A 12,800-nucleotide genomic window follows, 5' to 3' on the forward strand; every position below is an offset into this window, starting at 1 on the left:
GCCACACAATTGCAGGACACACAAGGGCAAACAAGCATTCACACTCACAGTCTCAACTGAATTCAACTCAACTGCATTGATAGAGCACTTAAAAAAACAACCACTGCTGTATACAGTGCTGTGCATGAAGCAAAGATCATTTCTAAAAATAAAATAAAATAAAGTAATAACAAAGACAGTTGAAAGCACAAAAACAGTAAAAGTAAAAAAACATGTCTGATGCTTAGTCAAAAGCCAAAGAATAAAAATGAGTTTTGAGACCAATTTTAAAGAAAGTCACACCAAAGAACAATTTTGAGTGTTCAGTTATCCTACCATGCATGTTTTTTTTTAATGTGGGAGGAAACCGGAGTACCCAGAGAAAACCCACACAGGCATGGCGAAAATATGAAAATTCCACACACAGAAAGGCCGTGGCCGGGAATTGAACCCTGCACTGTGAGGCAGATGTGCGAACCAGTTGAGCACCATGCTGCCAACTTTACAGATATCGATAGATATTTTTTTTATTTATCATTAGAGCAAAACTATCCCGACATGACATCTTTTATATGGCTAGTGGAGCAGTCTTTTAAACCAAGTAAAACATTTAAATCCTGTTTTTGCAGGGCACATCACTTTTTTTTCAGATGGCGTATTAACTTGTTAAGTTGGATTAAACACAGCTCTCTCCTTTCCACAATGAAATAATAATAGCAACCATGAGGAGGCATCTCGAAAAGGCAACTACGACCAAATACCAGAGGAAGGTGAGGAAGATCCTGAACAGCAGCTGAATGGCAAGAAGAAGAAACATGCCATTAACACACATGCCCTGCCATTTATTAAGCCACTATTATAAAGACAAGAAAGCTTATTACAATGCACGGAGGCTTCCATCCAAAGTCTGGGGTCCTGAGGCTGAACACAAAGCGGAAAGAGGGGCGCTGTGGACTTATGAGTTTCATGGGTACAATCCAGGAGAAAACAAGCCTTCAAGAGTGCATCAAGATACTGCCCCCCAGGGACGACCTGCTGGACCCCTGGTGTGCAAAGTATATGGTATATATGGTATACATAGAGTGGCAAAAACCAGGTGACAAAAATAGTATACTGGAACATCCGGACCAAATATGGACTGGAGGTCCCGGTATCAAGATGGAAGACACCTCCAAAGGTGGATGAGAACAACCAGGCCAAGCTCCTGTGGGACTTCCAGATCCAGCCTGACAAACTGATGATCGCCGACTAGCCTGATGTAGTAATGATGGCTGTTAAATATCAGAAGACAGCAGTCATATCTGTGCTGTATGTTACACATACAGTACATTTGACAATAAAGTTTATCCAATCCAATCGTGGTAAATGTAGATATCCTGAATGAACATCCAAAATAAGAACATGAAAAACTGGACAAATACAAGGACTGAAAGAACAACTGGAGAAATGTGGAGCGTAAAGGCAACAATGGTGCCACTAGTGAGTCACTAGGAGCGGGTGTGTTGGAGCCTTATTCTATTGAATCATCAGGGTTTTTTTTTTCATTTGTGATAAATACACACTTAACCTTGCAAGGGCAACTATTTTTGAAGGTGCTAAAAATGTGTGTGTATATATATATATATATATATATTAGTGTTTGCACATCATGAATAAGGAACATGAAACACATTTTTACCGAGAATTTGATTATTGAGTCGTGACTTGAGAAGTGTGGCACCACTTCTTACGCAGCTGTAACCACTTCCTACCCAAAGTACCCCAATGGATCGGTTTTTAACCAACTACTAATTTTTCACTGCCTTTAATGATTAGTAATAATTATGGCGAGTACATGAAGGGTGGAGTGGGAGGGTGGAAGTGAAGTAGTGGTTGGGGTGGTGGTGGGTGGTAATATGTGGGTTTGTGCAACAACAGGATATTTTGTCACCGTGGTCACTGGCAGCAAATCAGCATGTCTTGTTTTGTGCATGTGGCCTACAGGAGGGCCATGCAAAAGGGAAGCCGGCTGGTTGGGTCTAACACTTGATGCCATGTGCGGTGGAGCCAAAGAAGACACCGCATAACTTTGAGGTAAGCTCACCTCTATTGCTTGGATATTCAACCAGGAGGCCTACAATGCCATTTTAAAGATGTCTCTCGTATGTCACAGTCAGTTACGGAAGGTAGATTAATGACCTAAGTACAAATCTCGTTTAAGAATTATTATTTTTTTGTTGATCATTATGAGTTTCGCACCAGTTTGGCCATTGATTTAAATGTTTGAGAAATGTTATTTGTCACAAAATATCAAAGGCATCATTCATAACTAGACAGTTAAAATGTTAATTGCAACTTCTACAATAGATTGCTTTCAGTGTGCCAGGCAACACAAACAAACAACAAGTGGGCAAGGTCGCTTCCTCGTGTGCAAGGAGAGTTTATTATTTTTTCTTTGCTGCACCAGTGCACCAACATTCTGATGCTACGTTGAAGGGCTCTCGATATTGTTCACGGGCTTCCGGTGAGCCAGTTTCACAGCCAACAATGTGGATTACATTTCCAGTGAGCATTAAGTCGACAAAGAATTGGAATAAGTGGCTAAATATAGTGTGTGTGTGTGTGTAAATATACTGTATATGTATAAATAAGCGGCCCGGTAGTCCAGTGGTTAGCACGTCGGCTTCACAGTGCAGAGGTACCGGGTTCGATTCCAGCTCCGGCCTCCCTGTGTGGAGTTTGCATGTTCTCCCCGGGCTTGCGTGGGTTTTCTCCGGGTGCTCCGGTTTCCTCCCACGTTCCAAAAACATGCATGGCAGGCTGATTGGACACTCTAAATTGTCCCTAGGTGTGAATGTGAGCGTGGATGGTTGTTCGTCTCTGTGTGCCCTGCGATTGGCTGGCAACCGATTCAGGGTGTCCCCCGCCTACTGCCCGAAGACGGCTGGGATAGGCTCCAGCACCCCCCGCGACCCTAGTGAGGATCTAGCGGTTCGGAAAATGGATGGATGGATGGATGTATAAATAAATGCATAATTGACACCTTAAAGCAGGTGAGGCTGCCAATAGCTGGCGTATTTCTTTTCAGTTAAACTAAATCATAGTTTAAAAAAGTAACACATTAAATAAATTATCAACCCATAAAAACAAACTTATTTTATTAAATAATTACATAAAATGACTAATCAAAGATAGATAATCTATTTTTTGTTTGTTTTTCTCGTTTGGTAATACAATGAATCCCCGTTAAATATGTACCAGACCATAGGTAAACATCTGCAATCAAGACTATATAATTCTATATATGTTTTTAAGTTTTGCCCTTCCCACAAATAATCTTTTTTTTTTTTTTTTTTACACATTGCAAATATATTTGAAAGGCGGGGCCTGGTAGGGTGACACGTGACATCTGTGGGTCTATATGTGACAGGGAGTGAGCTGTGGCTGACAGCAGCTGTTGCTTGATTGTGCACATTCTTTTTATGTTTTATTGTTCCATCGATGTGCAATAAATAGCTGAAATGACCGTTGCTTACTTTACCACATGGAAAGGCATTACAGGATGAAAGTATAGTGTAAAAAACACTACAAACCACAGATTTCTATAATATAGTGGTGATTTTGACAGTGGATAGCAGTTACAGTACATTCAGCAAAAGAATCTGAAACATAACGGGGCTATGGTCGATGAAACTGCATTCTACCAGGGGAACACGAGCAACTTTTGAAAATATGGAATGAATGTGTGTGTACAAATTAGTTCTGTGCTAAATTAGATTTGTTATTTTCACATTTTACTGGAAAATGACCTCCACCAAATCCCAGAAAAACATGGAACAGTGTATCTGTGTTTCTTTGTCAGTTAGCGCGGTATTTCCTTTTTCATGGAGGATGACAAACACAAGGGCAGAGGCATTCTGATTGAAGAGATTTTATCTACCCAACAGTTTTACTGTTTCTCAGAATGACTGTTGTGAAATAGACACAGAATCTACTGGTAGTCCATGACATTAGTACAGTCATGTATCTGTAATGGCAGCACAGCGATCTAAGTTATCATGTCTGCCTCCAAGTTATGAAGTTCGGGATTTGTATCTAATCCGACTTTCTTGTATGGAGTTGCTGTGCCATGTTTTTGTCAGGTACTCCAGCTTCCTCCCGCATTCCAAAAACAGCACGGTAGATTTACTGAAGATGGCGTGACTGGTCATTTGTCGCCAAACGGCTGGATGTGTTTTCTTTAATTTTGTTGAAATGTTACAGTCCAACAACAATTGTTATGTCACAAAAAAATAAGCATTTAAGGAAGCGAGCCTGAGTCACGCAAAGGAGCAATAATTAGCCAGACTTCCTCCTCCTCTTCAGATCATGTGTGCCCTTGTGGTTTTACAAGACCAAGGGTAAAACAACACAGGAATATTTTGACCTTTAACCAACACCGTTTTATTCTGTTTCATTTTCAAAGAATCTGAACACCAAGATGGGTTCCACCCATTCTCCCGTGATCGGTGACCACCAGTCCGCTGACAACGGCTCCACCTGCGACACCTTGTATGACCACAGGAGCTACGCCCGAGTCTTCATGCCACTCGTCTACTGTGCGGTCTTCCTCGTGGGTCTGCTGGGCAATGCCCTGGCGCTACACGTCATCCGCCCCAACCTGAAAAAGATGAACTCCACCACCTTGTACTCGCTCAACTTGGTGATTTCGGACATCCTCTTCACACTGTCACTTCCTGTGAGGATCACATACTATGCGCTGGGTTTCCACTGGGCCTTGGGGGAGACTCTGTGCAAAATCTCAGGCCTCATCTTCTACATCAACACCTATGCCGGTGTCAACTTCATGACCTGCCTGAGCATCGACCGTTTCATCGCAGTCGTCCTGCCCCTGCGCTTTTCCCGGCTGCGCAATGTTAGCAACGTGCGCTACATCTGTGTCGGCGTGTGGCTGCTGGTCCTGGCGCAGACACTCCCACTCCTTGGCATGGCAATGACCAATGTCGAACCGGACGGCTTCATCACCTGCATGGAATACCCTAATTTCGAGAAAGTGGACCACATCGCAACCATCCTCATCGGCGGAGTCTTCCTCGGTTATGTCATCCCTGTAATCACCATCCTGATGTGCTACTCCATCCTCTGTTCCAAACTCCACTCCACAGCGAAGACCAACCACCTCACGGAAAAGTCTGGACGCAGCCGCAAGGCCATCGGCGTCATCTGCTGCGTGTCGCTGGTCTTCGTGGTCTGCTACAGTCCTTATCACATCAACATCCTGCAGTACATGATCCGCAAGCTCGTGTCCAGCCTGGACTGCACCGACCTGACTGCCTTCCAGGTGTCACTGCACATCACGGTGTGTCTGATGAACCTCAATGCCTGCTTGGACCCCTTTGTCTACTTCTTTGCATGCAAGGGTTACAAGAGGAAGCTCCTGAAGCTGCTCAAGCTGGAGGTCAGCATGTCCATCTCCAGCGTTGCCAAAACTTTGCCCGAAATCTCCTGCAAGGACAATATTGATGGCAACAACATTCAGCTCAGGGGTTCTGCTGTTGGCTCAGGCAACGAGAAGCTGATGGAGAGGAGATCGCAGCTCTATGTGTAAACAAGAAGAATAGTGGAGGGACCGAAACAAAGACTTTTCGGGCGACAGAGGTCCGATATCCACCAGGAGCGTCTGTTTGGCCATGTGGTTTCTAAAAGAACTTTGACCGTTTACCTCTCAAGAACTTCCCAGTGAAACGGTTGGCAATGACACCAACTAGATTGTACGAACATTGACCAACTTCAGGCTATGAACCTAGACTTGAGCCTTCCTGCTTTGCCTGAAGCTACTTCATTTATGTTCTATTTAGCTGTGATTTCCAAAAGTCACTTATAAGAGGCAGAGGCTTCTTTTCGACATGTACAGGGTGTTTTGAAGAATCTTAAATAAATAAATACAACAAATCTGAGGCTATCAAGGGCATGCCAATGATGAAATGGTTTATCCAGTTAAACCATCATCAAATGTAAATCACCCACTGTAATTAGCATATTATTTACCGTTACTGAGAATAGACTTTCAGCTTCTACGGTCCAGAGCACTCCATTGCAGCAAACAAATGGAGGGGAAAAATGCATTTCACTTGGTGGCGAAGAAGACAACATCAGAGGTTTATGTAACAGCTGGTGTACAAAACACGGAGGAAAGCAACCCAGGTGATGGTGATATATTTTCATCGACAAAGAGGACCAGGGTGGAATCGTGTGTATGTTTCACTTTCTATAAAACTGCAGATGTAAGATGAAACCAAGACAATAACCCAGCGTGCATGTTAAGAATTCAGGAAAAAGTTGCAACATGACAGATCTTTTGAGTCATATGCATGATCACTCTTCACCTCAGTCATTTCAAGTAAGTTTTGTGAGGTCAGCTTGCATGCATGAAAATTCACATTGGTTGCTTTGATGTCTTGTCAAAAAGTACATATGGTTACTGATGATACAGTTTTAGCATTAAAAACAAAACATGTAATTCCTCAACGGCATTGAATGATGATAACGCGTGAGATGAAACTTGCACAACAACAATTTTGAACAGTGGAGAATCATACTGCTCACATGGACTGATAAAGATAAATAGGAAGATTTAAATTGCCTTGAGACAAGATTAATCAATTTTCTCAAATCAGCCACATTTTCTGTACATCCCCGATTTTTAAATTTGTTATTTTCAAACAGATTTACAGTTGTTGTTCCTGTCCCAGATGAGGTTTCTCATTCAGAAAGTGGCTGCGGTTAAAAATGATGTAATTTCACTGCAGGTGTTAGCACGGAGCCAGAGCCAAAATATTCTGTTTATGCGTACTTGCTGTGGTGAACTGAAAGTAAGTGGTTTCACAAACTTTCGTGCGAAATCAAAGGATGACTATCCAGTGTCAGTGAAAATGGTTTTGGAGTAATTTCCAAAAATAAATGATGAAGATGTCATTCTCTGGGATTTACAAGGCATCTTCCGATTATTCTTAAAAAAAAAAAAAAAAAAATCGATGAATTTTTAAAATCAAAAGCTTTCTGTTTTCCTTTGGTTAGGTAATGGCCCTCCTGAGTTAACCATATCAGACCTGTATTAGTTTTGGTAGAGACAGCACATAAAATGAAAAAAATTAGAGTACAAATAAGAATTCTGATCTGTAATAACCAAAGAATTACATATTGTCAGCAGCCTGGGCTGTTCTGGTTTTGAAAGTGACCTAAAAATGTCCACATTGTGTGACAAAAAGGCAAGTGAGTCAAATGATGATGTTGCATTGAGCAATGTGTTACATGATTCCAATCGGACTGCATACTGGGCATATTCAGGTCCTCATGTATTACAGAAGATATGGAGCACGCAATTTACAAGTTTCAAAATAAAAATATCTGTCTGTTTCACTCACATGAATGGAATACTGTACTTGTGGTGAGCAATATCACACAAACAAGAGTTGGGAAGCCGCAGCTGGGTCCTCCAGGGGACATTTTCAACGTTGTGGCTCGGTCAAGGTCACGTAAGCCATGAGGAGTGCTGAGGGATGTCCCAGTGTTTTTCCTGTTGGTCTGCACAGGATCTACTTTTTCAGCAACAACTCTGCTTCTTCCCAACCCCTTTTGGGGCCAAGGCTGCCTGGCTCCAATTATTAGTTTCAATAAACAGTGTTTGCATGCACTACAATGACAATCTGACAGCCTTAACCTTGCTAAAAGAGCCAAGTGAAGGTCCAAACGTTTGCATGCACATATTTTGTACCAAGCATTATTGACATACATTTCACTCTATATCAGCCGCAAAAAGGGAGGGAATATGACTCTTCCTGATTACGGTCACTGTTGAGTTTGGGGTTATCCCAGCTAATTTTAAATTGATCAAAATGTCACAATCTTCATATCAAATACAGAGCAGGAAATACTTTCAGTCAATCAATATAACAATTGCAATTGGTAACACATACAATTATTGTGTCACAATGTTTAAATGATGATTATGATGACCAGAATGAGTTTAACAAAGAGCAAATAAAACACCTACATTAATATAATTATAATTATGGTATACCTGTACATATATGTTTACATATTAATTTAATCATACATATTAATATAGAAAATTAATATAGTTAATATACATTGTGTTCAAAGGTTACAATTATATTTTAACACAAATATGAGTATTACATCCTTTTGCCATGCTGTTTGGTTTAAAAAAAAAAAATTACGTTTTGCAATAATTGACAGTTCATCTGATCAATATTAGACACAGAGCATCACAAAATATATTTATCTATATGATACCGTCATACCGATACATACATCTATACAGTTTATATATAATATGTTCGCAGTAACGTGTTTATTATTCAGCATGTTTTTTGCTGGTTGCATTGCAGTAACTACTTTAAGCCTCTAGATGGGAGTATATACCTCCGTTTGGAGAAAATTTCACGGTGGGCGCAAATCATCTTGGCCATTGTATTAGGCAAAATAACATCTTTTGTAAACATAGACATAGTGGAACAGTGAAAAAATGGTACAAAAAAAAAGTGATAAACCTGTACAGAACCTATGCAGAATTTATTTATGAAGTGGAGGACTTACTAAAACAACCGCATGACAAGTATCAAAGGGATTTAAAAAAAACAGCGGTGCAGACAGGCTGTTGTCATAACAACATATTGCAGTGAACACAAAGTACCATCTGCTTGGGACCTTTTTAAGACTCATCGAGGGGACAAGTCGATAGATAATTAGGAATGAAAATGAGGCGCTCCCGTATAAATAACAAGGGTGCTGAAAATATGCAGACATTTAAATGAAGCTGCAGCATCAAAACAAGCTGAGTGCAGAACATCTGTGTGGGCCGCGGACGTCGTACATTTCCAAATTTAACCAACATTTTAGGGGAAAAGCACAAACATTCAGTCCTTAGAGTATCGCTTGAGATTTCAGATGAGTGAGCATTGAAAAGGGGAAGTCAAGTCAAAATTTTCTTGACAATATTATGTTATAGTCTCCCAGACAGGTCTATAAATAGTATTTTGATTAATTTTGCATTTGTGTAATATGAATGCAGCGGTGGGGGTGGGGGAGGGGGGGGGAAACACCTGTTTTAATCCAGCTCAGATGGCGGCCATTTTGCTTTCGACTGAAAATAACATTGCAGTGCCTAACAGCTCAGGTAACGACTGTCACTACTCACCCGTTTTCTGGGTGCCCTTATTGAGCACTAAGGTGATAAATAAACCAATGGCATTTTTCTTCTTATGTTAAATGGACCACATGGTGTAAGAAGGTTTGTAAAAGGGATCATCTGGCCAGGATGGTCTACTGTATTTGTCAAAAACAAGCTCAATTTATGTAGTTCTGTTTTTTTTAGAAATTTTATTCTTTTATCTGGCAAATGATACTACCTAGCATTTTAAATTTTAACCATTTGTTTTTGAGAAATCGGGAAATAAATCATGATTTGCAAAACGCCCACCAAAAATTTGAATCATGGCCACACCCCCTCCCTCCATGTCTTGGTGGGAAATTCATCACTACCCCAGTCTTTAAGTGCTGGGACGAGTTTAGGTTTCGGTACACATTTCTATGAGCAATACACATCAATATGCATTCATTGGGCGGACCTTGACGTTGACATTTCACCCCGGTATGCTTTCTATGCATTAAGTTGCCACTGTGTTTAAAAACAAAACAAAACAGCAACAACATTTTGCAGCACCCGCGTGAAGTGTCTATTACAGCCATCTTATTTCTTGTTTATACGGCGACTGCCTGAACATCCTGTTTTTAATTACTTCTCTGCTGCAGCAGATGCTTCTCGCCAGCAACCTGCTGCGGATGACTCCCTCGAGAGCTAATGTGCTGTGACAGACCCCACTTTTCCAATCAATAACTCGCCCTAAATCTGCCATCGCTCTGCCTGCCAAGCGGAGTGCCCCTGCTTCTAATGGTGCATCATTTTCTTTAAGGGGGCGTAATTGTGAACAGTGACATCAAACACCATAGAGGGAGAAAGTGCATGCACAGGAAGTGATGTTCAAAAAGTCAGACTTCCTTATTTTGCCTCCCGGATGCTCACTGGTGCCACAGAGCATTTTGGTGCTTGTTGTGGTAAGTTGCATCATTTTGTGATAACTTGTGGCAAGTAGAAAGAGTACAGATTGGTGTTTTTTATTTATTTAAGGTTTTAGCTCAATTTTACATTGAGTTGTTTTAAGTCAATTTTACATTGTGTTGTGTAATAATTTAAACTTCTATGGCATTCAATGATTATCTTTTTGGGCTTTGCAGTGGTGTGTGATCTCATAAGAAAAAGTACTGTCAGTGCATTACATCACAGTCGACATTACAGTGTAATATTACTGTACACTGATGCGATCACATGATTTCCTAAGGCCCAACAGGTTACAGAGAAAGGATACAGTAATCGCACTTCCACATTTTGCTCCACGACACCACTTCACATCTGAAGCTATGAGAAGATTATTTAGTGCTTTTTATTTATTCTATTTAACAAATACAGTATGCAGACAAGAAGAGAGTTTTGTGAATTTATGACATGAATATAAAATAGTCCACTGACATTGTCATTCCTTTGTTCCATATTTATGCACTAATGTTGCACTGTTTCCATGTGAGGTGGCAGACAATTTTTTATTGGAATAAACCTTTGGTTTCATGTGGACTTGAGAAGCAGAAAGTCTTCCTGTTTTCAGTGTGGAAAACCCCATTTAATTACATGTGGACTTTTTTTTGGAGAGTGTAGTCGCTGAAAGTGTAGTGGTACACTCGACAGACATGGGATCGGTGCCCACTCAGTGACAGTGTGCATGTGGGTGTGAATGGTCATTTGTCTCTAAATGTGCCCTGCGACTGACTGGAGACCTGTTCAGGGTGTAGTTGCCTTCCGCCCAAATTCAGCTGGGATAGGCACAAGGGAAAGAAAATAATGGTGAAGTTGAAGTGATTGGCCCCATGTCTATTGCTGTATCTAGTCTCGTAAAACATTGTAGCACAACGAACAGACAAAAAGCAATGAAAGCATATCTGAAATATCAGACATGACGTATGAAGGCAATAATAACTAATGCTTCCAACATTTTAGTCCTTGACGTAATATTGCTGAAGGATCATTTGATGGAATGTAGTCATGGTCCCAACTGATTTCTAACAGGCGGAGCTTTACTAAATCTCATCATCAATCTTCTGGGTTACACAAATTAAATAGAGGCCGTTGGCCCAATACACGGATTCACGGCCCTACAATTGCCCACGTGAAATGCGCGTCCGTCTACAAAATCCGCAAGGGGAGATCTTGCAGTAGAAAAGACCAAAAATGTGGAAACACCACCCAAGCTAGACTGCTAGACTTATGCTGCGAACGAAAATAGGGGCCCTTTGACAAAGAAATCACTGTTTTAATTTGTCATTTGCCAATAGAAAATGGGAAGTACTAATCATACCTAAATTATTGTGTGTTGTATTATTATTATTATTTTTTTTTTTACTTTCCCAGTAGAATACAATCTTCAGGATGACACTACTTCCAAACTCTTCCCACACTTGGCTTCCAGCTGAGCATCGTACATTTGACCTGGTCTTCTACAGCTTTGTTTTCATCATCGGAGTCATCGTCAACATGACAGCTTTGTGGGTGTTTGCCCTGACCACCAAGAGGAGGAGCTCCGTCACCATCTAAATGATCAACGTGGCACTAGTGGATCTCACCTTCATCCTGATGCTCCCCTTCCGCATGGTCTACCTCCAAAGGGACTTCTGGCCCTTTGGCGACCTTTTCTGCCGTGTCAGTGCCACTCTCAATGTCTTTTACCCCTGCATTGCCCTGTGGCTCTTTGGTCTGATCAGCGCTGATCGCTACCTAGCCATTGTGCAGCCCAAGCAAAGCAAGGAGCTACGAAATGTCCCCAAGACGGTGGTGGCATGCTTTGGGGCCTGGCTCATGACCCTGGCCGCCACCGCATCCTTGCTCTTCTCAGCGGATGATCCTGATGCCGTCGCCAACTTCACCACCTGCCTCAAAATGGTGGACTTTATCTATCTGCGCCACAACGATCCTGTCAATTTCACACGGATCGCGTTCTTCTTCCTGCTTCCCATCTGCATCATGATTGGCTGCTACGTGGTCATCGTGGACAACCTGATCCGTGGGCGCGCCTCCAAGCTCAAACCCAAAGTGAAACAGAAGTCCATCCGCATCATCATAACGCTCATCGTGCAGGTTCTGGTGTGTTTTGTACCCTTTCACGTATGCTTGCTGCTCCATTTACTAGGTTTGGACAAAAATGAGGCCTTCAGGACGTGGGCCGTGTTCTCTACCTTCCTCATGAACTTGAGTAACGTTTTGGACATCAGTCTCTACTACATTGTCTCCAAAGAGTTCCAGGAGAGAGTTTTTAGTGTCATCCTGTACCGTAACTACCAGCGAAGTGTCCGGAGAAAGAGCAGACATACGAGCAGCATGCGATCCATGAGCAATGTGACAAGCGCCATGATTTGAAACAATGAAATGAAAAGATGACGCAATATATGAGACGTGCGTGCTCCTATTGTGGTGAAAACATCTGTGTGCTGAACTGATGGAGCCACCCAAGAGATTTCAGAACATCTTTACACACAAACAACAGTTTTGTTTTTTGTTTTGTTTCAATTTCACTGTGCACATGAAGGTGAAAATAAGGCTCACAATCATTAAGATATAGCCTCCAGTAACATCTTGGCGAGTGCTATCATTTACATGTAAACATGTAAAATCTCCAGTAAGTTGATTCTATTAAACTTCTTTTTTTGGTCATGTA

General features: G+C 41.5%; 2 protein-coding genes across 2 annotated transcripts; both read left to right on the plus strand.

Annotated features, from left to right (window-relative positions):
* Nucleotides 1–1,959: 1,959 nt before the first annotated feature.
* gpr183a (G protein-coupled receptor 183a) lies at nt 1,960–6,478 on the plus strand. Its single transcript, XM_086124582.1, has 2 exons — nt 1,960–2,052; nt 4,424–6,478. Exons 1-2 carry the CDS (start codon nt 2,008–2,010, stop codon nt 5,564–5,566), a joined length of 1,188 nt encoding a protein of 395 aa, XP_085980708.1. The 5' UTR covers nt 1,960–2,007; the 3' UTR covers nt 5,567–6,478.
* A 3,561-nt stretch (nt 6,479–10,039) lies between these two features.
* gpr18 (G protein-coupled receptor 18) lies at nt 10,040–12,800 on the plus strand. Its single transcript, XM_086123795.1, has 2 exons — nt 10,040–10,095; nt 11,501–12,800. The coding sequence occupies exon 2, from the start codon at nt 11,684–11,686 to the stop codon at nt 12,500–12,502; it is 819 nt and encodes a 272-aa protein (XP_085979921.1). The 5' UTR covers nt 10,040–10,095; nt 11,501–11,683; the 3' UTR covers nt 12,503–12,800.

Source organism: Hippocampus guttulatus, chromosome 11, assembly GCF_054856545.1.
Source record: "Hippocampus guttulatus isolate MCC_2025c chromosome 11, RoL_Hgut_1.0, whole genome shotgun sequence".
NCBI classification, from domain to species: domain Eukaryota; kingdom Metazoa; phylum Chordata; class Actinopteri; order Syngnathiformes; family Syngnathidae; genus Hippocampus; species Hippocampus guttulatus.